This window comes from Pempheris klunzingeri, chromosome 9 (genome assembly GCF_042242105.1).
Source record: "Pempheris klunzingeri isolate RE-2024b chromosome 9, fPemKlu1.hap1, whole genome shotgun sequence".
Lineage (NCBI taxonomy): Eukaryota > Metazoa > Chordata > Actinopteri > Acropomatiformes > Pempheridae > Pempheris > Pempheris klunzingeri.
This window is the reverse complement of record NC_092020.1, coordinates 21,484,840-21,508,423: the sequence shown is the minus strand read 5'-3', so window position 1 is coordinate 21,508,423 and position 23,584 is coordinate 21,484,840. Positions and strand designations below refer to the sequence as shown.

General features: G+C 42.1%; 1 protein-coding gene across 1 annotated transcript in view; it reads left to right on the top strand.

Annotated features, from left to right (window-relative positions):
* Positions 1-23,584, top strand: part of afg2a (AFG2 AAA ATPase homolog A) — a 100,728-nt gene that overhangs the window by 21,503 nt on the left and 55,641 nt on the right. Inside the window, exons 12-15 of the mRNA XM_070836580.1 lie at positions 3,065-3,274; positions 7,199-7,252; positions 7,573-7,652; positions 10,886-11,012. Of these exons, the coding sequence (XP_070692681.1) occupies positions 3,065-3,274; positions 7,199-7,252; positions 7,573-7,652; positions 10,886-11,012 (471 nt within the window). The remainder of the gene's footprint in view (positions 1-3,064; positions 3,275-7,198; positions 7,253-7,572; positions 7,653-10,885; positions 11,013-23,584) is intronic.

Sequence of the window (23,584 nt, the reverse complement as noted above, 5' to 3'; positions counted from 1 at the left end):
TTCGTTCCCCGGAGACGGCGCCGGTGGCCTGGGATGTGTTACCTCTGGATGGAGAGCAGGAGGAGGGTGAGAGGGGGAACGAGTATGAGAGGAAGAAATGGAGAGAGAGAGAAAGGAAGATGTTAAAAGTAGAGAAAGGGAGAATAAATGGCGTGATGGTGAGGGTCAAGTGAAAGAGAGAAAGAAAGAAATGAGCACAGTAGAGATAAGAAAGTTAAGACAGAAAGATTGGGGGGGATGAGGGGGAGGTGAGGAAGGTAGATGAACAAAACTAAATGTTAGAACAATGCCCATTAACCAAAGCCCAAGATGACATTGTCAAATAGTTTTTATGGTCCCAAAACTAAAATATATTCAGTTTATTGTTGTAGAAAGTAGAGAAAACTAGTACATTTTCATATCTGAAAATCTGGAACCCAAAAAATGGATGAATCCTTTCTATCGATCGACTATTTGATCACTCAACAAATCCTTTCAGTGTCTGAACCTGATTCCTCGATGTACAAGAAACATGGTTTCAGTAATCAGGCTAGAAATAAGAGAAATCTGCTAGATTTCTTCTGAAGAACAATTTCTTGGCAGTGTACACCTAACCTGGTTTGTAATGGACTTTTTTTGCACGTACACATGTGCATGACAGAGACTTCAGACTGGGAGTGCACTGTTTTGACAGCAGAGAGGTGGGACGAGAGGAGAGATCGCCACACATAATGCATCCTTGTATTTAACATGATTTCATTACAGTTCAGCTAGCATTGATGTTCACACATGTAGCTTGTGTGTAAATCTAAATAAGTTTCCACCATCCCCTCTGCACTTAAAGAATAACTGTTTAAACCTGGGCCCTTTTTTCGCATAATCTGAGTTCGAAATGACTGGTAGAAGCTTTTGGAATTAGTCCAGCTGATTGCTTCCACTGACAGCCAAGAACGACACTTCGGATAACAATCTGAGCCTGTCAGTAGCAAAAACAAGCACTTTTAATGGAAGAACTTTAATCCTTGTAATCCTTTGGTGTGCAGTTGCCCCCTAAGGATTACACTGCAGCCATTACAGCTCGTTCACCACCCATTCTCAGCCGCTGGAGGAGGTGATCTACTGGACTAATTCCAAATCTTCCTGTCCCTGTCAGTCATTTTGGACCCAAATTATGTAAAAATAGGTCCCCGGATAAAAAAAATAACAAGGTTCTCCTTTAAAAGGGGTGCTCCAGCAATTACATCCATTAGCATCTGATATCCTGACTTTTAGTCCCATGAGTGAAATTTTAAAAAACGCTGGATCTCTGTAACATCTTTTCTTAAACCGCCCCTGGCCACAGGCTTTCTCACAAAAATATGAAGCCCAACCTGAGATAACCTGATGACATCATCAGGGTTATTTTCTCAGACCCTAGAAAACTGCCTCCATGACCACAGAAGATGGTGTACAGCTGTTTTTACATGCCTACTAATACTCTCCATGTCAAATAAACTGACCGTAATGTGTAAAATCAGCGCAGTGTCCCTTTAATGTGAGCCACTGTTCAAAATAAGGTCATAGTTAGGGGAGAAATCTGATTACTGCCGTACTGCATGTATATTGAGCCACTGCAGTGCATGCAAACGCTCCGTATTACTTCCTGCATAACCTGATTTCTTCCGTGCATGTAAATGTACTCTGAGAGAGTGGGGAGGGAAAAAAAAAAAGGAGTGCAGGAGATAAAACAGATAAGACAGGGAGAGAGAGAGAGGGTATGAAGGTCGATCAGAAAAGAGATGCAGTGGGAGCAGAGCTGAAGAAGGAAGGGAATAATGGATGGGTGGTGAAGAAAGAGGGAATACAGGAAGGATGAGAGAGGGAGAGAGCACTGAGAGGGTTTTGGACAAGGGCTTCTCTTCTTATCTACTTTATCTCCTCCGGTTGTTCACTGCCGGACTCTCTCCCTCCCTTCCTCCCTCCTTCCATCTGTCAGACAGACAGCTGTTGGCCGACTCTCTCTGTTGTTGTTCACTCCGTCCAGAGTCTCCCTGATTTAACCCGAGCCCTCTGTTCCTCCGTCTCCTTCCAAATATGCTTTTATATTTCACTTCCCTCATCTCCCCCCCCCGACCCCGTCATCCGCCTGGAAGAACTTGTAGTTCTCTGCAATTTACTCGGGCGGTCAGAAAGTTAAAGATCCTCCGCGTGGGCTCCATGAGAACACCAGTGACATCAGCGTGCAATCAGAGTTTGTTTGGTCTGTTGCATTTATTGTTGGCGATGTGTTTGTGTTTGAGCCGCCACAGATTAGAGCTGTATGATACTTCAGAAGAGGCGGAATGAGTTGGAGTAAGTTTGGCCTGGTGTTGATCATTTATTAGTACTTGGCCATTCATTGTTGTCCTCCTCCAGCTTACATACGTGTGATGCATCTTGTTTGATTGCATGTTATTGTGTGATTGATTAATACCACTGAACCTGACGCAATTGAATTCAGGTTTTTGATTCGGATTCAAGGCAGGTTTGCGCTTTTTGTCCTCTATTTCTAGCAGCAGTGTTCTTACATCCTTCTTGTATTCCTCCATCCTCTTTTACTTTTTAATAATTAATGTGCTTCTACAACATAAGTTTGTTTGTTCTGCTGCTATGTCTCTTTCCTCTGCTGATCCTACACCATCTTCCTCTTCTCTTCATCTTCCTTTACTTTTTCTGCTTCTAGTTCTTCTTCTTTGTCCACTTCTTTATTGTCATTTTCCTCTTTTTCTTCTCATTTGGATCTTTTATTATTAGTTATAAATATTTTCAGCCAGTGTTCCTATGTACATCATGGTTAAAATGCTGCCTCTAAGCATAATAAAGCATAATAAATCACAGGAAGCACAAAACATTCATTTTCTTGTTTTATAAACAAAGAATCAACAGCTGCAGTGATAAGATTTATTAGATACTGGTTTCTATATTTGGAAAATAAGAATATAAGAAATATTCTTTACATGCATAATGTAGCTTGCCTTCGTAGTAAGTAAATGTACATAAACACAATTTGTCCTTCACTTAAACAACAAAATCTATTGTTAAACTTTACTTTGGCTTCTCCTTCCAGGTCCGCTGGTCAGATGTAGGCGGGATGGAGGAGGTGAAGCTGAAACTGAAGCAGGCTGTGGAGTGGCCCTTGAGGCACCCTGAGGCCTTCACCCGCATGGGGATCCAGCCACCTAAAGGAGTCTTGCTCTATGGACCCCCAGGCTGCTCCAAGACCATGATAGCCAAGGCTCTGGCTAATGAAAGTGGGCTCAACTTCCTGGCTATTAAAGTGAGTTTCCATCAATCAGTATATTTTATTCTATATATAAAAACAATGCTGGGCAAAGAGTCGTCGTTTTCGCAATTTGTATACATAAATTTGACCAAATAATGTATTACAGGTGTTACTCTTCATGTCATATTCTGGCTGAGTGATCCATCAAAATGCTGCACATGACTCAGTGAAAAATATAAGCCAATGGAGCTAATCCAAGAACTCACTCAAAAAACAAGACTTGTAAGCAAGTTCTCAGAAGTGATTCCATTAGCTTAGTGATTGATGTGTTGATTTAATCTCATCTCACAGTCGAGGCCCTTTTAGCTCGACCATTGTGCATAACAAAGTCAAAGTTTGGAGAAAAATCATCTTATTGCACTGGCTGACAGCATCATATACAGTATACTCTGGATGAGCTTGTTCCAAGTTTTCATCAAAGCTTTATGATATTTACACTAATGTAAGACAAGTTTCATCTTGGCACATTTGGTATCTTTGGAAACTTCAGGATTTCCACTAAAAGTTCTGTGGGTTATTTAATGAGTGGCTGTATCGTATTGAATATGTCGAAGTGGTGGCTGAGATGTTTCCCTCACGACCTGGAGGCGGTTTGACGGCACAACCCTCCTCTGCTGAAAGCCTCCCTGTCCGACCTTTGCCCTCGTGTTTGTCCCCTCTCATTCATCACCCCATCCTCTCTGCCACCCCCTCTGTCACCCTCACCTTAGCCCGTCCAGGCCTGGTTGACAGAGATTGATTGATCAGCTTGTTGAGTTTTTGATCAGTGGACATTTCCAAAGCTGTTGCCATGCGAGACAGAGAGCTTCGACAGCATCTTTCAACCGGGGTCATTAAACCCTCTGCAAATGCAGGTGTGATTTGCAAGCTTGTTTTTCGTTTGGTTTGTTTTAATTTGCAGTATGATGTGGTAACCGAGGGGACAAAGTCACAAAGGTTTGCTTGAAATACAGACAAAGTAGTTGTTCTTAAATCTCCAATTACTTCTACGCTTTATCTATATGGCCGCTCGTATACGGAAATAAGTTGAATTTGCACGTGCGCATTCAAATTATGCAAATTCGCTCCACTCCAACTGAATTGCAGTTCAGTGCAGTGCTTCTTTATCATGCATGTGTGCATGTGATCAGTGAGAAAAAATTAAAAACACATCACATAATAGAATTTTTTTTAATCGACATTTGCATATTTGTGCCATACAATTGTAAAGGTGAGTCAAAGGTCAACAACCACGTGAACAAATGTTGTTAACTAATGTACAATAGCTGAGATTCAAAATGTTTTCACGTTCACTCTGGTGTTGGAGACATTATCACTGCTGTTGACTCAAGTATTGTGTTTGATACAAAGGTGATCAAAAAAGAGCTGTACTATAATCATGTGCAGCAGTTTTCAAGTCAACAGGCTGCTTTATGAAAAGGGTAAAAAACATCCTGTCCCTCCTGCTGAAAGCCGCTCTCCAGCATCTGCAATAACAGTATCAGGTTTTTCCAGTGCAGCGGTTGCTTTGACATAGATACGTTATCCAGATTTAAATGTGGATACTTTAAGGCTCAGTCTGTTTCCTCTGTGTGAAAAAGCCCTATTATCATCTTGTCAATTTCAGTTTCCTCCCACTGCAGCCACACAAACACACTCACATCCGCAAATGCGCGTGTGCACACACAAACACACACTCACAACACGGCTCGTATCTCCGCAGCGTCAATGGTTTTTAAACTCACCATGTCCAGCCCTTGGCTCTGCTGCAGAGAGAGAGAGGAACCTGGGATTAATGAGTCAACCTCCACACTTGCTGCAGGAGACAAAAGGGCTGGGAGTTAAGTGTCGTCTCCTCCGTCAGCCCCGAGGTGTTGAAAGGGTGGATTGCAGGGGAGGAAGTTCTGGTGAGGGCTGACTGGATGTTTATCTGCTTGTGAGCAAAGGAGAGGAAAGGGAGGAAAGGACTGAGGGTGAGGATGAGAGGGTGTGGAAGGTTTGGTTAGTAGGTATAGAGGTAGTAGTAGTAATAAGAGTGGAGGTGGTGTTGGTGGAGTAGCTTATGGGTGTATTTGTAGACAATGTCTGCATTAAACCGCATAAATCTAAGAAATGCGATGAGGGTATGAAAACAACATGCACAATCGCTCTCTTCATGAAAGGAGTTACATGCACAGTTGGACAATGACTTAAAGTCCTCTTCCTCCTCTTTGTCAGCAAACAACAAAATCATGCTTTGCAGCAATCCTCTGGTAGGACAGACAGACAGACAGACAGACAGACTGACTTTACGCTTATGAGTCTTGGCTGGTTAAAGCTCTCTCTCTCCTGCGATCATTTGCCATTATATCTGAATTTATTATTTAGTCGAAATTCCTAGCCAAAAGAACTTTATTCTCCTTTATTCTCAAAACTATATCTGAAAAAATAAACCTAGTATATACTATGTTATATAATATATGTATATTTATTATTTAATTTAATGTATAGGCACATTCTAACCTTTTACTGATACTGATGTCTGTGCAGTATACTTCATGTATTTGAAAAGCTCAGTTGTCGTACAGTCCACACTAAAGATGAAAAAAAAAAAACACTAGTGTTTTTGAAACCTTTCTGCCGGTCATAGTCAAAAAGCTGTTTTGGGGGTAAAAACCCCCTTTTAGTGTGGACTAGAGCCCGGAGTGGAGAGAATAACCCCAGGTCAGTGTATACATGCTAATAATAGCAGTGATGGTACTAAGAGAAAACGCTGCAGCAGTTATAACCAGTAATAGTAAGGCTGGCAGTAATCACCAACGATACTTTGCATGTTCTAACTGCGCTCTGTTTGAGTTGGAGGAATTTGTGTGTTTCAGTGAGGAGAAATGCCAAAACTGTAGATAAATCACCCGTGTGACAGTGTTTTTGAGTGGCAGCGATTGACGCCATGCAAAAACTTCGAATTCAACTGTGCACCCTGCACACGTTGTTGACCTAAATCAAATGTAGTACTTCATTTTGGCGACAAACCTGATATTCTGCCTGTAAGAACATGCCGAAGATAAGATTTTATTTGATGTGTAGCAATAGCAGCAGCAGTGGTAATAACAGAAGTGGTGGTAGTACAATTGTACTGTGAGTAGTGGGAAGGCAGTAGTAGAAAGCACTGTACTGTAGTGCTCACACTGTTGGAAATGTCTTTATTTGCCAGCTGAACCACAAATATTACACACAAACTGTACTAAGCTGGTACACCCTGTACAGTGAGCGATTACAGAGCATGCAACCTGCCGTCCTTCATGACATTGTCACGCTGTGTTATCACTGTTTCACTTTTAATCTTTAAAAGACCTTAAAGGACAGCAGCTGCTTCTGTAGTCTTTCTGTAGGAACTTAAAGTAGCTCTCGCTTTAAACCAGGGGTCACCAAACTTTTTCCTGTGAGGGCCACATAACTTTTCCCTTCTCTGACGGGGGGCCGGGGTCAGTTTGTAACAGAAAAAGTGTGACGATCGCAGGGGTGCCTAAACGTAAACATTTATTGTTTTCCAGAAAGCCACACATAACCAAATATTAATAACCCTTTCCGGGATCTTCACAGAAAAAAAAGTCAGGAAATAAATAATAACACTATTAATGAAATAAATAGCACTATTTATGAAATAAATAATAACAAATAACCCTCTCTGGGGGCCAGACTGAAAAAAAACATCATAATGCGATTAGTTTTGATTGTCGCGAAAGACGATCACAATTATTTCCCGCTGCTCAAAATTAGATACTTTAAATTCGACCTCAGCCATCATCTCCAGGGATCCGTTAATTCAGGGTACTTTTTGCTTTGTACATTGTACTTGATATTTGATTCACATAATGTAGTAAGTGAACATTTCTACTTGTCAGCATGTCAAGTTATGGACCAAATTTGATCACTTAAACACCGTTTAAACTTTTTCAGGGTCCAGAATTACTCAGCAAGTATGTCGGAGAGTCTGAAAGAGCTGTGAGAGAAGTGAGTACATTTAACTTCCCTTAGCCGATTTTTACAGTGAAAATGTTACAATGGCTTGTTGGTACTATTGTTATGTTCATGTTAGCTCATGTAAGCCGACGGTCATTTCTGGGTCACATCAATTCAACTCAAGTGTTAAAAATGTGGTGCTGCTGTAAATATATTCAGTTGTTGTTGTAATGAACGGATGACCTGAGATGTGATTTCTGACTTTAATAAGTGGTGTGTTTCCTGTGTATGTTTGAAGAGAATGACTCATTGGTCCTGTTTAAGATTTCTCCTGTGTTCCTCTCCTCCATTGTTACCAACACTACTTGCAGGTGTTTCGGAAGGCAAGGACTGTCGCTCCCTCCATCGTGTTCTTTGATGAAATTGATGCTCTCGCCAGTGAAAGAGGAAGGTACGGTGTGTTAGTTTTAGGAGAAAACTTAATGACAAAAACACATTATCTGCCCACTTGGTGTGTTTTCACTTCCTCTCTGCACGTTTCTTGGGTGATTGGTGATTGTTGACCACGGCTACTGTCCACTGTCTGCTATTTTCAGCAGTGTGGTCACACATTGTCCAGCGATGACAAATGCACAGTCATTGCTGCGGTCTGCTTTAATTTACCATCCTTCTCCTGCGTCCCAGCTTGTCTCACAAAGATTCGCTTATGAATGGATGAAGCAAACATCCCAAAAAGTCTGCATGACTGCTCTATCAAAGCCAAGCACTCGGTTCTCATGGTGTCCTCTTAGACTTCTGCGGCTTTTCTCTCCCGGCACACACAGAACACAGTTTTGTCCGGAGGCGCTTTAGTGGGATGGCACTGGGAACATCTGTGGCTTAAAGGAAAGAGGACGGGGGGCGGACAGAGGACACAGACCGGAGGCGCACAAACACTTCATTGTGCCCGTCCACGGCAGATGGGGAAGGCCAAATATGCAGCATGCTTCCTGGTAAACCAGTCGATGAAACTAGATGTTGTAGGAGGGAGCACAGAAAGGCCAGCAGGCCGTCCCTGTAAATACATAGACATAACATATTTTAACATTTTTGTTTTTGATTAAGTGCCTCTGAGCATGAAATGCAGAATTAATATCTTAACAGTTTGTCTTAAAAAAAAAAAAACAAGTATTGCATATGGAAATAGTAAATGGGCAAGACCACTTGTCCTCTTTTCCACCATCTTTATTTTTGGCACAGCAGTCCCACCTATATATCTCATTCACTTAACTCTATTGCTGCTTGTCTGCATGACTCAGGGCCTGACAAGTTCTCTCTGCTTTTTCCAGTATGATTGAGCCCCCCCCCCCAAGCTCCTTATCTCCGTGTTGTACTTTTGCGAATGTGCTTTGATTCTCCACCCAGCTGCAGCCAGCTTTCACCAATAATGCAGTGCAACATGAGAGATTGTCAGCTGGATGCAATGGGGCTGGACCGGCGCCTGGGGGCCACTCGCCATTTTAAATATGCACTTAGCGCTGATCTATAAAGGTTATTTATTGGTCTTCACTTCCTGCCATGTTTAATCAATGAAGTGGCTCATGCACACATGGCAAGAATTCAAAACTATTGACACGACCAGCCAGCCTGTGCTGTAATGCGTGTGTTTTTTTTTTTTCCCTTCTTGAGGCAGGAGATGAGAAGCACCTGTAAATCTGTCAGCCTACCTGCCACGAGTCCAAACTGGTGGAATGAAATGAAGAAGACAAGAAGGACAGACAAACTAGATAGATACAAAAACAGGCCGAATGTCCGAGAGAGGCAGAGAGTGATGGATGAGAAAAGACAAAAAAAAAAAAGTTTAGGATTGACTGAATTGAAAGTAAAGACGGATTGTTTGGTTTGAAAAGAACAATGAATAAAAGAGAGTGAAATGTCGAATTGAAAGTCTGAAGCGCTTTCTCGCTCCCCATTTCTCTCTTTTCCCTTCACTCCCTCGTTGTCTCTCTATCCTTCCTCTCCTTTTCTTTCCCCTCACCCCATCTTTCCTCATTTTCTTTCTCCCCCTCTCTCTGTCACATCTCTTTTTTTTGTTTTTTTCAGACATCTGCTCTTGTCTCTCCCTCTATTGCTCCCCCTCTCTCACCTCACTTTCTCTCACCACCTTTATTCTTTGTCTCTCCCATGTTCTCTCTCCAATTCATCACTCTGTCCTCCCTTTCCTAATCCTCTTACCTCCTTCCTTCTCTCCCCACTATCTCCCCTCACCCAAACTTTCTCTCTCCCTCTCTCTCCCCCTCTCTCTTCCACTCCTTCATATCTCAGTGACAGAGCTCCTTTGTGTTCCTTTGCAGTCTTGTCTCTGCGGACGTCTGGCACTTCCGCTGGTCCTGTCAACAGAGACTGTGTGTGTGTGTGTTTGAGCTGAGAAGTTTGGCTGTCTGCACTGTGTTATGGAAAATAACCACCTTGTAACACAGTGACTAACACACTGATGAGTTTCTTAAAGGATAAGACTGGTGATACTCTATATTATTTTTCTTACTGTCAACAAATCCCACTAAAGCTATTAACGGTGCAGCTAAGGCCTGATATATTTTATCCTTCTGTGCCATAGAGCTTCGTTGTTGTCCAAAAACTATTAATAAACGCATCAATGGGCCATGCTGTCACACTGTTTGACATGTTCCCTCATTAACATGAATACAAACTCGCAGTTAATGTTGAGTCAATCCCACATACACCGTCCTGTTGGCCCAAATACTCACTAGATTATCAAATGAATATTAATCTACATCTGAAAAATAGTCCGATTTTGCCTTGTATTCCAGCAGAGGGCATTCCTAAAATGCACCGTCACTGCTTTACAGTGTTGGTTAGCTCGCTAAGTGAGGCAGCGGCTGCACTGCGAATGAAGGGCGCAGCATCGGTTCTACATTGTTTAGGAACGTTGCGTTCACATTACGTGTTGGTCATCAAAAGTGAAATATCATGATATTATCCTGAGAGTATGAAAATGTCCGAACTTGGCAGAACAGAGGTACCACATTTACCGAGTCCAAGCGAGGTGACTGGTTTGTTAACTTTGCCTACGGAAGGGCAACTTTATTTGAGAGGAATGACACGTTTTCTGGTGACTTTTTAAGTCAAAGCTGTTCGTCGTTGGCAGGAGATCTCACTTTTGCAGCCAATGCATTTTATTTAGAAGAATTGTGCTAATGAAAGAACCTGCTATTAGAGTGTCAGTGAACCTATTCAAATGTATCGAAAAGCTGGACGATTTTCATCATTACGTAACAGAGCAAATATCTGTGATGAATGAGACGTGTGCTGAATAGGACTCCTGAGAGCAGGACGATGCTACTTATCATCCATGCACTCATTCCTACATCATGCATTAATCTCCATTCTCTCTCTCTCTCTCCATTATTCCATACATATTTCTAGAAATATTTCGTCTTGCCACCCTTGTTCCCTTCATTTCTTCACAGTAACCCACCCCATCCATCATCTATCAGTAATTCAACTCTTTACACAACATCAGTAATTAAATTTTTTCCCAGTTTCTGACTAATTAACATACGTCCCTTCCCCTCTCCATCATCCTTCCGTTCAGTCGGCCATCCACACATCAATCTCATCTCTGTTTCCCCCTCTTTCGATCCTTTCCACTCATCTATCTTATGTTCTCATCCACCCGTCCAGCTCCACAGGCTCTGGCGGTGTAGGCGACCGGGTCCTGGCTCAACTCTTGACAGAGATGGACGGCATTGAGCAGCTCCGAGACGTCACAGTGCTGGCCGCCACCAACCGGCCTGACATGATCGATAAGGTAAACAGACGCTGGCTCTCTGTCTTTATCTCTCCTTCCTCCTCTTTGGTCCGTGATTGATAAGGTTGAGGGGATGTTGTGTGTTTGTCTCTCTTGTCTCCTCCTTTCCCTCCCTTCCTCTGTTGTACGTGATTGATAAGGTTAAAGGTCGCTTGCTCCGGTCTGTCTTCCCTGACTCTCTCTTCGGATGTCCTCACTGCTTTGTTTTGGTGAAATTGATATAGATGCTGGAGGATTTTTTAACACCTTGTTTGGTTTTGAATACATTCGTATTATACCTGTTTGGAGTGATTTACTCTACCTATCTTTAGTTTACTTATGGTCCGTCCTCTTCAAAGAGATCAAATGGTGGTTCATCGTGACTGTAAGGGAAAAAGAAATAACTTTAAAAATGTATGGATATACAGATATAGCTGTTTCCATTTGTGGGAACATAGATTATTATTTTCGATCAAGAACACCAGCAACGGTAAAATATGGTTGGTCATGATCAGACTGGATCAGTATGTTGTTATCTGTTGCTGCTCCCACAACCTGTGAACTAAGCTTGGGCTCTGATAGCCACTCTCATTTTGGACATAATTCCCATTTAGTACTGACATACATGGTCCACAGAGGTTCCAAATGTATCCTGATTACTTTGGTAATCCTCTGACCTTTTCTTCTACCCTATAACTATGACATTCACGGTTTCGAGTGCCTTGTCTAATCAACTATTGGATGGATTGCCGTGAACTTTGGTACAGACATTCAAGTCCCCTCCATAATGAACTGTTATAACTTTGCTGATCATCTCTTTTTTTTTTTTTTCTTCAGTGTCTTAATCTGGTCAAAATTTCAATTTGCTCAGTTTCTTTGCTGCCTGCAAAACTAATAGCTTTCCCATCAGCGTCTGCTGTATTCAAGTTAATAGATGTTAGCATGCTAACATGCTAAACCTAAATGGTGGTGAATAATATTCTTGCTTAGCGTCAAGGTGTTAGCATTGTCACTGTCAGCATGTGAGCATGCTGATGTTAGAATTTAGCCTTGAGCACTGATGTGGAGAGAGCTGCTGGCATGGCGGTAGACCTTCAGTCTTGTTTATTAACAAAGTGCAGCGTGTGCAAAATATTCACGCATTTGTTTTTGCTAAGTCAAATTCAGGACAATCTCACAGTCAAACTTTGATTTCATATATCAATAATTTAAGCTATGGACTTAATAGTTCTGTTTCAAGACTCAATCAAGTATTGGCAACAAGTAGCTTGTGAAAAGTGCAGGGCAGAGGTTGGAAGGCTGTGTCTGTTATTTGGTGCATCCGATTCATTTAATGATCATTTCACATCTAATTTTAGGTCCAAGCTCGGGGTTGTGATCATTAATTATGTCAAGTAACAATTTCACTTCTGATACAGTCATTTTAAAATGCACTACAGGTGGTTTATCTCTTCTTTCTTTCTTCCATCCATGACGATTTGAGACAATGTAGATGCCACTATCAGTCTTTTTATTCCTTTGGCACCCCTCCCTCCTCCATTTTCTATTTTTCTACCCTTTTATCTCCTTCTCTTCCCCTTCCCATCCACAAAAGCTTTCTTTGGTCTCTTATCCACCCATCTCCGTCCTAATGAAATTTCCTGAGTGCTGATCAAAGACGGAGTCTGTGCCTCGTCAAAAAAAGGACACGGAGAAGGAGAATGTCGCAGTGCTTGTTGAGCTCCTGCTCAAACTGCCGTCTGTCTCTGTCTTTCCTCCAGTTTTTGTCTTTGGGTTTCTTCCTCAACTTACTCTGAATATACTTAAATATCCCTGATGCTGTAAGGAAGCTTAAAATAGATGTTTTGCACACAATTTTTCTTATCTGTTTATCTTTTTATTTGCCATTGTTTTAATCTTTCAGCTATTCTATGCAAACTTTTGCATTTTTTTTTTTTTAAATCCACTCTTCTACCTTATTTTTATACATAATAATCACATATCTCAACTAAGAAAAATGAATCAAGAGTCGACACATCTGCAGCTGCTTTATGTAAACTGGTAACCGCTCACTGCAAATCTATCAGCACTTGGAGATACTCCTCGGAGAAATCCACTGCATACAAATTTTGGGTTAACCCCCACAAACACACCACCCCTTCTCCATTTCTAGCCCGCTTGTGGAGAATTGATCCATCGCTGTGGTGGGGGAATGACAGCAACTTCCTCCATCTCTGCAACTGGTTGCCGTCTCATTTCAAACTCCATTAGTGGTGTGGTGGCTAAGAAACAGCCTCAGAGTGTGTTTGCATGTGTGTGTTTATCTGAGAGGACAAAGATGCATAAAGAGAGAGAGAGAGAAAGAGAATGAAATTCTCTTAACAGTAGGTAGGGGGTCAAGCCCCTGGGTGGACAGATGGGAAACCCCAGGCGTCCTTCCACAAGCTGGCCTCCCTCTCAGGAAGTGGTCTCCCGGGCAGCTGAGAAATCAGATTACCTCCCCCTGCCTGCACTCCCACTGAGTGTGTGTGTGTGTGTGTGTGTGTTTGCATGCGTGTCTGTGTGGTAGTCTCACAAGGTTCCAGTCATTTGAATGGGGAACCTATGACATGCATTGGGAAAGGAAGCTGCCAAATGGACAGATAAGCACCCCACGTTCGCCCCCCACCCCCTACAGTTTTAGCACCCACCGTTAACACCCCTTTGCCACCACTGACGCCGACTGTCAGTTCAGACCGGAGATGGGCGGGCATTTCCATACCAATGGCAGGATATGATGGGACAAATGAAGATTAATGGGACGCTTGGGTGTCAATGAAGTCATTGTCAACTCTTGGTATAGCAGAGGAGGCTCCTGGGGGCCTCAGCTGTTTGATAGACAGAGTGGGAGGGAGGGGGAGAGGAAGAGATGGGAGACAGTGTGATTTACTTGAGTTTGAAAGGAGCAGGCCTGATGTCCATTTTCCAACCACTGCTACGGGACAGTGTAGTGTGTGTGGATTTTCGCCTCTTAAACAAGTTTGTTTTGAGTTGGGAAAACTCTTTCCAGTGGGGCTCCAATGTCACAATGCTTTATATTTCATTTAATGAATCAGGTTAAACTCTCTAATGAATGTAAAGAAATGTCAAACGTTGTTTTTCAATCAATATCCATAAGGTCAAAATCTAAATTCATACACCTTACCTTAGAATTAGCCTTATCTGCATGGCTGAGCAGAAATTCATTGTTATTCATCAACTCTCAGTTGAATCACATTGTGAAAATATGATTCTATTGTGTTATATTGTATTTTTAAAAGCTTCTCCGGTAGAGATTCATGATTTACTGAATACACATGTATTGTTGAAGTTTTAGTATTTATATATTATTATTATATAGGTCCATTTGCAGTTGTTTGCACTTCTCATTTTCGTTCGCATCCTTTTTAGACACCGCAGCACTTTTTAAATACAAACCAAAGGCGCCCAAAATTGTAATAACTCCGAATCCTAATTTCTAAAAGTAAGACACTCACAAAACAAGACATCCTGTCCTTTTTGCACATGAACAAAGTCCTCCAACTTCCTCTGGCCTTTGTATTGCACCAGTGACAAACATGAGCATAATGTGACTAATGCAGCTGAATCACATTTTAACAACCGGATAACAAAAGACAGCAAATAGTTAGTTTTCACACAAGCACAAAATGTTCCACTACATCCTCTTGTCTTTGTATCACGCTACTGATAAATGTAATACACATTATTCACAACTTCAGACCAACCAGAATAATCTGTGCTTGTGCCAAACACACACACACACACACACACACACACACACACACGTATTTCCCTTTTCAACTTCCACAGCATCATCTCCTCCTGTATCTATTTGTGTAAAGAAATGTAAGAACTGTAGAAGGTGCAGTGGCCAATGTAAGTAGGTTAGTCCTCTGCATGATGACACGTCACCAAACATCTCCTACTGCCGTGACCGTTACCAGGCCGTGGTGATTGATTAGCACCACCGGGAATATTTATCCAGCCTGTTCAGTAGGAAGAACCCCCTGTCACTCTGTTTGTCGAGCTGCTGTCCATCTACTTGATTGCACACACTGATGCAAACACAAGCACACACACTCACAAGATGTCGCTTTTACCATTCGTTGTTTGTCTAAAACCACATTTTGACCTTTTTTTTTTTCTCCTTCAGTTTGTTGGTGTTGTGAGTCCATGGGTGACTCAATCCTCAGGAAAGATAGCATTTGGTTTGTTGTTTCACTGAATAGCCTATTTGTTTACCCTAATGTGCGCCGGCTTCATGCATGCTATCGGGAGGCAGGAGTGCTTACAGTGGAGAAGATTACTAGCAGATGGGTCTTTGTTTGGGACCAGAGGTTCCCAACTGGGTGCTTATCAGATCAAGAGGCGAAAAACAAAACGGAGGCAAAAGAATTGGAGTTGAAAGGACAATATGTCTGTCCTGATACTCTATAGGAACAGTTAACATGGCTGCATTTCACATTTGTCACTGGATGAGACTCCAGGGCATTCTCACGATTGTTTTTCCTTAACTTTGACAGTTGTGATATCATATATAACAGTCAATGGACATTTCCAACAAGGAAAGAACATACTGTAATGGGTGTGGTGACATCTTGACATTACAGTCCAAGCATATTCATCTTACAGTTGTATAAAACACTGTGCCTTGGTCATTTCAGCACAGTTTTTTCTTTCTTTATGCAAACAACAGCCACAGCACTCTTTGTTTCCATCCACTTTTTTGTTGATTAAGTTTAACTTAGCAAACCCTGCCTTATCCACTGGTATATCAGGCAACTTATCAATACGAATAATCACCAACAGTGGAATTTATTCACTTACGATTACAAACGCCCTGTTGAGGATACAAGATCATATCCTTCTCAGCTACTGGTGAAGTGCTATCAATATACAGATTTTATAATTTATAAACATTATTTGACTATAATTGTACCAACAAATCCTGTCCGGACAGGAATGTCAGTGTTACAGACACGGCTCGCTCTGTGTTATGGGTGAAATTGTGCCAGAATGCTGTTTGAGTCACCCAACAGCTCTCCAGCTGTGTTTTCATGTTGGAACAATGACAACAAATAAATGATGGTAATACTTTCCTTCCCGAGAATACTGTCACATGCCAGATTTAGCCATAAAACACAAAAGTCAGCTTTTATCTAATTATGGGAGATTCAAATGGCAAAATGTGACAGCAGTGTCAGGGTAAATTCAGCCACATAAATGATGTTTGAATAAAGATTATTTCTGATTACAAATGATAAATGACACACAAGTGGTTCTTTGCTGGACTGAAAAGTGTCTCAACATGGTTTTTAAGTTGTGAAAACACCATGTTATAGAAAACAAAGCATTTCAGAGCATGCATTTGTTGTAAATTTCTTTTTAAGTTTGCTTTGTTGTCTCACCCTCCAACAGTTCAGAAAGTCTTGTCTTTTCTATCCACTCAGGTTCTGCATGTATTAGGTTTTCTCCCTTCTTCAGGTTGAAGGCTCCTCCCTCTGAGAATCAGCCCCCTGTACTGTAGTGTAGCTTCTGAACAGGAGATGGTGCCAAACCTGACATGGGTCAGTTCTCTTGACGACTATGTTGAATACTGACAATTTTCTGCATATTCAAAATGCCAGGACACATAGAAATGCTTAGAAAATGTTTCAAACATGCCCTTATCTTTCTCTGTGCATTAAGTAAGAAAGCCCTGCAGTTAGAGGTTAAATTCCACCGAGGACAAAGAATGTACTCGAAGTTATATGTGGAATTTAGATAAGATTGACGACTAACTGTCAGATGGAGCCAATTTTCTTTTTGGCTGACAACAACAGGAAACGTGTTTACGTTAAATGCCTTTTTACCCCACAGAAACAGGCTAAAAAACTGGCTTATGTGTCAAAGAACTGTGTATTATTTAATATTCTGTAGTGCTGGATTATGGTACTTTGTGCAGCTTGTGCTGTATACCAGCTCCACATTCTTATGTTGTCTCTCTAATTTTAGCAGTAATTTGGTTGTTCATTCACCACTCTACAGTGTGGTATGGCACTAAAACATGAGGTCTTGTGAGATATTTTATGAGCCTTCATGGTCTTGTGGTCTTGTGTCTTGACACACAGTTCCAGTAACACAAGCTAGTGTTGTAGTAGTGCAACATGTGACTATTCTATGGTCACCGCTTATGACTGTAAGTCCTGGTTTTAGTGGTCCTTTTTAATGTAAGACCCACCAAAATCACTGTTTATGTCACACAAGTAACTGCAGTTCATTTGGCCCTGTGTCTTCTTTCAAACAAGTACGTCCATGTTAATAGGTGCATTAATTTATAAAGTCCTTCTGTGGCCTACCGGGCTTAAGCAGGAGTCATACAAAGTAAATACCCGACATCAGGCCAGTTTGAGCAGTCTGAACATCTGCCAGTGTTTTTCGAGCCAGTCTGGACGTTGCTAATTGTAATCACAGTTGAATTCCACCAGACTGTAATTAGTGGGCCACTTTATAAATATTCAGGCATTAGTTAAGTGTAGCTTTGATCCCCGATCTCTCTCTCTTGCATTCAGAGCTCACATCAGTGCCTCTGTATTTCTGTGTGTGTGTGTGTGTGTGTGTGTGTGTGTGGCTTTCCATTCATGTGTTCTTGCATGCTGGTGTCCCAGATCATAATCAGTAATGTTTTGCAAATGATTTATGCTTTTGTTATCACCTGCCTACTGAACCAGAATGGTTGGGTTTCCCCACCTCAAACTGTTGAGAAAGTGTCAAATAAGTCATAGGAAAGAAAATCTCTGTTACACTGTGTCTGTTACTCGCAGCCAGCAACTAACAATTCAAGGTTGATTCATCTGTTGCTTATTTTAAAGAATAATCATTTGATCTGTTAAATGTCAGAAAAAGGTGAAATTGTCGAACACAACTACCCATAACCCGAGGTGACACCTTCAAATCGCATGTTAAATGGCACGTTTGTTTGTGTGTTGGCTCGTATGAATACCTCTCAATTCCTTCCTCCATAAAGATCGTACATTACGACTTAAGTGAAGAAAGCCTCACATGAGCACTCAAAACATGTCAGTCTTTGTTATTCACCCTCACGGGAGGGCACTGGAGGATCCTCAGAGTTTCGCTCTGTGAACACCTTTTGTTTTGCCTTTTCTTTGGCAGGAACCTCCACCTGAGCTGTGCCTTCACTCAACAGGAAACAACCCTTAGTTAAAAGAACGGCTATAAGCCAGCCAGTCAAAACAGGCCATATTTTATTTTGTGTTGGACTGACGTTATCATCTCCCAAGCTTTGCTCTCCTCTCGTAACGAGCCAAGCATGATGGAATCTCTATTGGTGCTGTCCTAAAGGATTAGAGCTTATTCACTGTTTTTTCCTGACTGCACAGTTCTGAATAGGGCCCCGCTGCCGCAGTACAGGGTGTCCTGCTGAATCTGAGCTGAGCTGAGCTGTTGATATTATCCACACTGTAGCTATTATTGTCTCTCTGCTTAAATGCTGTGTTCTTTTTATCTGTTTTCATTCAGTGTTGAGTATTCAGTATTAACCACTAGCTGCAGTTTTGGTATGATTCTCTTTGATTAATAAACACTGTTCTCTCACCAGAGTATTTCCTGCCCTGGTTGTGTTTCTAAGACGCAGTAATGAGAAGGCAGAGTGAGAGTTTTGGCTTGTGGCTTAGTGAAGCTACAGTGGCAAAAGAAAACAAAAAGTGTGTGTGTGTGTGTGTGTGTGTGTGCGTGTGTCTTTGCAAGCAAGTAATGGGATACCACCTAGGGATGGATGAGCTCTGGGAAGCTGCGTGCATGTGTGTGTGTTTGTGAGCATTGGGGGAGCCGGATCCCCAGGCAAGTATCAAACTTCAAGGGCTGTATTAGTATCAGCTTTCACATGTGTGCATCCAAGAATACCAACACAAAAAGCCTACAATCCGACCAACGTAGAAAAAACCTGCAAGACCTGACTAACTCTGGTTATCTAGCCTCAAATGGATTCAACTCAATACAAGAAAGTGTAATTGCATGTGCAGCTAAACTCGATGAAGTTTAAGAAGAGTTATATATATTATAGGAATTTCTATTCTAATCTAATCTATGTAATACGTTAGACACGACGGAAATGCACATAAACGTCTTTAAAGACAGAAGTAACAGAATGTTTTGTAGAAAGAAACTGCCTGTTTTTTTTAACAGGTGATCAGGTGAAGTGACCCGAAGAAGTGCAAGACTCGCCATTTATAAATCAAAAGTCAGCCACTCCTCTATTTTGACGAGCTATAGAGAGATAGACAGAAGGATGGTAGAGGGTGGTGTGTGTGTGTGTGTAGGTGGGTGTGGGTGGGTGTGTGGGAGGGTGAGGTTGGTGGGGAGGAGGGAGGGTTAGGGAGGAAATGAGGGCTCTTTGTGCTCTGCTACCTGGCAGACATCTCCAGCATGTGTCGTCTTGCCTCTTGGCAAGCCGAGACCACCAGCGCCCTTGGAATGCTCTCAGTTCAGGAAATCTCGTTTATTCTCATAAATGCTACTCCTAACCCCCCCTCTGCAATGCTGCCAGAGAGCTAGTATATTTTCCTCTTTTGACGTCTCAGTACGTCTTTCTTTGTATTTCCTTTGTCCTTTTTTTTATTTGTCTCTTCCTCAAATGACAAAGATTCTTTTATACTCTTTATGATGAAGTTGCTAGTCTATCACAGCAGACTTTAATAATGATCTTCACAATGTGTCAGTGCTAATCCTGTTGTCTGACGGATGTGTTATCCAGTGTGTTGGTTAACAGTGATGGTTAGCTAACGATAATAATATAATAATATAGTATATATTATAGCCAATACGTTTTTAAACACAATCATAGTAAAAGTCTGATGTAAGCTTAACTTGTCTAAATGCACTTTAATGTTAATCAAGTTGTCTTTAGGCTGCGTTCAGACTGAGCCATGCACAAGAAAACGCCTTTCTCTCAGCGCCATACGTTTGGATTGAACCAGACTGTTGATGCAGCTCGGGTGCCAATGGTCGCCTGGCGAAAAAAAGTTGAACCTGTCTCTTTTTGATGAACCACAATGCCGTCCAGCAAGGTGCTGAAATAGCAAATCAGATACATGCAAACACACAATTTCTAGTAACAAAAGTTTGCCTTGCCACCGTAATAACCATCCAAGTTGTAAAATCTTGTCTCTGAGTATTATAAACCACGGTGTTTTGGCATCTGATAAGCCTTCAAACTCATGGACGTATTACTCAAACTGGCCTTTCAGGATTGTACTTCATCAGTACCTGAAACAACATGCCCCCACCTAAACATTCAGAGAAAATACAGAGCGGAGACAGTGAGGTTTATGGAAGCTGTGTCGAAATTTGGATAAACACAAAATGCCTCAGTAACACAGTTGCTTTAATGCTGTCATATAATGTGCTGACATCACTACGATTTAACCGTTGAGATACATCTTTACCACACATTATGTTTAGTTTAACTGACTGATATATCGGTAAACATATGTGCCACTTGAAGGGATATTAGACAGCCTGCTTTCCCTAGTCTGTGTAAAAAGCAGGGAGTAGGAGGAAGTCATCATTCGCCACCATCAGGATACAGTCAGACCCACATACAGAATAGAGACTGGTAGGGGGCCAACCGGAGGGGTGCAACAAATAATACTCCCTTTGTATGTTCCAAATATCCCCTGCTGAAGCTCCCTGAGCCCGTCTCTCTGCTCTGGGGATCCCAACACCACATTAAGAGCTGCTTACAAGTGGATAAGGTGTAAGTTTTGGGGGGATTTGAAATGGGAGTTGGAGGAGGAGGAGGGGGTACGGTAATGTCGCAATGGGAGCTACAGCGTGTCTCCTTTTTTCCTGTGATAAAAAGCAGGTTTGTGCTTCCTTTTTTTTTTTGTTCACTTCAACGAGGTCCAGTGCCATGTTTGGAGAATGGCTAAACAAATGGGCTATTATTTGCTGCAGTCATGTCAGACCCACACTGGACAGGCCCGGGGGAGTAACGGTATCCCAATGTATATCCTCTGCCGGATTCAGTCGTCTTCATCAAGATTCAAGTTACCCATTGTAGCTGAAATGAAATCAATCCTACCAGACCCTTCAGTGAGGGGGACCATTTGGCTGTCAGAGTTGGAGTTGTGTTTCCCTGTAGCTGAGCTGTATGTATACATCAGTGTTGGTTAAGCATGTGGTTAAGTAGATTCCTTTGGATACTATTAGGCCTTCAGCTGCTTTTTGTATGTTGAAGAGGAAGAGCCTGTTTAACATTAGAGTTCAGGTTGCAACTAATGATTATTAACTAATCTCCTGATTACCTTTGCAATTAATTCTTCTTTTTTTTATATCACTGCTATATGTCTGTCCCAAAAAGAGAATACAATGCTGCATTTTAATGGAGGTGATCCAGTTCTGTACGGACCTGTATTATTAGTCACTTCATATGTGCTGATTGAGCTTCAGATGGTAACTTTGCACACTGGTTGCCCCAAACTTAAGCAATGTGACATTACAAGTGCAACATTGACCCCTTAACTATATGAGCACATTGTAAGTGGTCATACTGCTTCTTTACTGTGATTTAGGCTGATAAATCAATACCTAGAGGTATATGCTAATGCTTGCTGGCACAGGATTCAATTTTGCTAAATCTGTCAGGCTTATGCCTTTACTACCCTACTACTACATTACTTTGCTTCTGTCCTTCCAAAATGCAGCATTAAAAGATGAGTGGACTGGCCTGTCTGCTTTGAAAACTGAAAAATGATTGAGTTGATGATTTTAAGGAGAACTTTCTATGACACCTACAGCATGAGCCCTGAGGTCAGGTAGAGGTATAACAATAAAGTGAGACAGAAACATGCCTGAGGTCTTTGAAGCCCTGCGGCCCTCCTGCAAGAACTTGGCAGATGTATCGGAAAGAGGATGACGGCACAGTGTCACTTCATTTCCTCTTTCACAGGCGCTGCTTGATGAATGACCGTGTGAAAGGCGGCTCTTTCATAGGTTTGCACCTCTGTTTGCTCATTTATGTGTGTGTGTGTTGGTGTTGCAGAAAAGGGCTACCAGGGCTTCTTTTTCCCCCCACATGTCATCTCTGCAGTCAAAGTAATTTATGGCTGTCAGGAAGTCCCCAGAAGCGCTCTTATGCCCGAAAACACCTCGACTCAGGTTGGATGGGGGATGGACGGGGTTGAGATAGTGTCACACCCACGAAATACTCTCATGTATTTCTTTTGTCAAAGGGCCATGGAGAGGTCCCATCCTAAATCCTGTTGCTTGAGAAATGAAGGAATTTCAGAGATTGCCTGGTCCACTGTCCTCCGGGCCAGACCCCAGAACTAATCTCTTTCATCTCGTCTTCTTGCTGGCAGGGGGGAGATGGGTGGGTTGGGATGAGGGGATGCTACGGTCTCTTACTCTTCCTCCTCCTCCTGTCCCCTCCTCTGGGATCTCTGCTTCTGTCGAGCAGATCGCCTCAGGGAGATGTGGCTGAGCCCTCCTTCTCTATCGCCCTTCCCTCTTTGCTGTATAAGTCCACTGATCCCTCCCTCCCTCTCATCCAACTAAGCCTTCCCCCGTGCACCCTCCCTCCTCTCCCTCGCTGGGCCTCTGAGCTGGACTGCCTTCCCTTTGGCTTTCCCCTCTTCCTTCCTTCCTCAGTTCCTCCACTAATAGCTCCCTTGTTCCTGACTAGTCCGGGCTGCCAGTTGAGCGGTAATTCGTGGAAGATTCATTCGCGGCACGGTAATTGTAAACAGACAGAGAGTGCAAGAGAGGGACATTTGAGCATTAAACCTACTGGTCACAGACAGAAAGCAGAATGGAGGAAGTCTCAACTCTTTTTCTTGAACTCCATCTTCACTCCATCTTCCCTTCTCATTTTCCACTCTCTCCCATATCTCCATCATCTTTATTACTAACATCTTTCCTTCTTCTCCTCCTCTCTTATTTTGCCTGCCCCTCATAATTCAGGCACTACTTACATCCATGAGCGACCTGTGTCTTGTTTCACCGCTAAATGTTGTATGAAATTATGCTTAATGGAGCCCTGCTACGCGCTCGCTATGTTGTTTTGCTTTCCAGAAATGGAGTCACATGTTTGTTGCATTTTTGCATCTATTCCAGGTCCAGGGAGATCATGTGCGCAATCACCAAGTGAAAGAAATACAGACTTCATAATCCACCACTGAAACTAACAGACCCTTAGTAATTACTTGAGATCCCTTTAGTCGGTGTTAGTGGACAAATGAGTAAATTAGACTTAAGCCCTGAATATTAGCAAAACAGTTTTTGCAGCAAACCTTGCCAGGCACCAAATAGTTACACAGGAATTTCCAGTAAACTTGTATTAGTATTAGGTAATGAGTAAGCATTATGTCAGAGGGGGAATAATGCATGTAAACATAAGCTATTCTCTGCAGGTGGGAAAGTTAAGCAATGTTGGCTTTCAGGGCATTTACACAAATTGCATTTAGTCTTGGGCAACTTAAAGCGCAACCGCCACAGCAGAATCGGTGGACATTTTCAATCAATAATCAACAGTCGTGAAGGTTACGGAAGCTACAGAGCTTAACAATAAAGGTTAA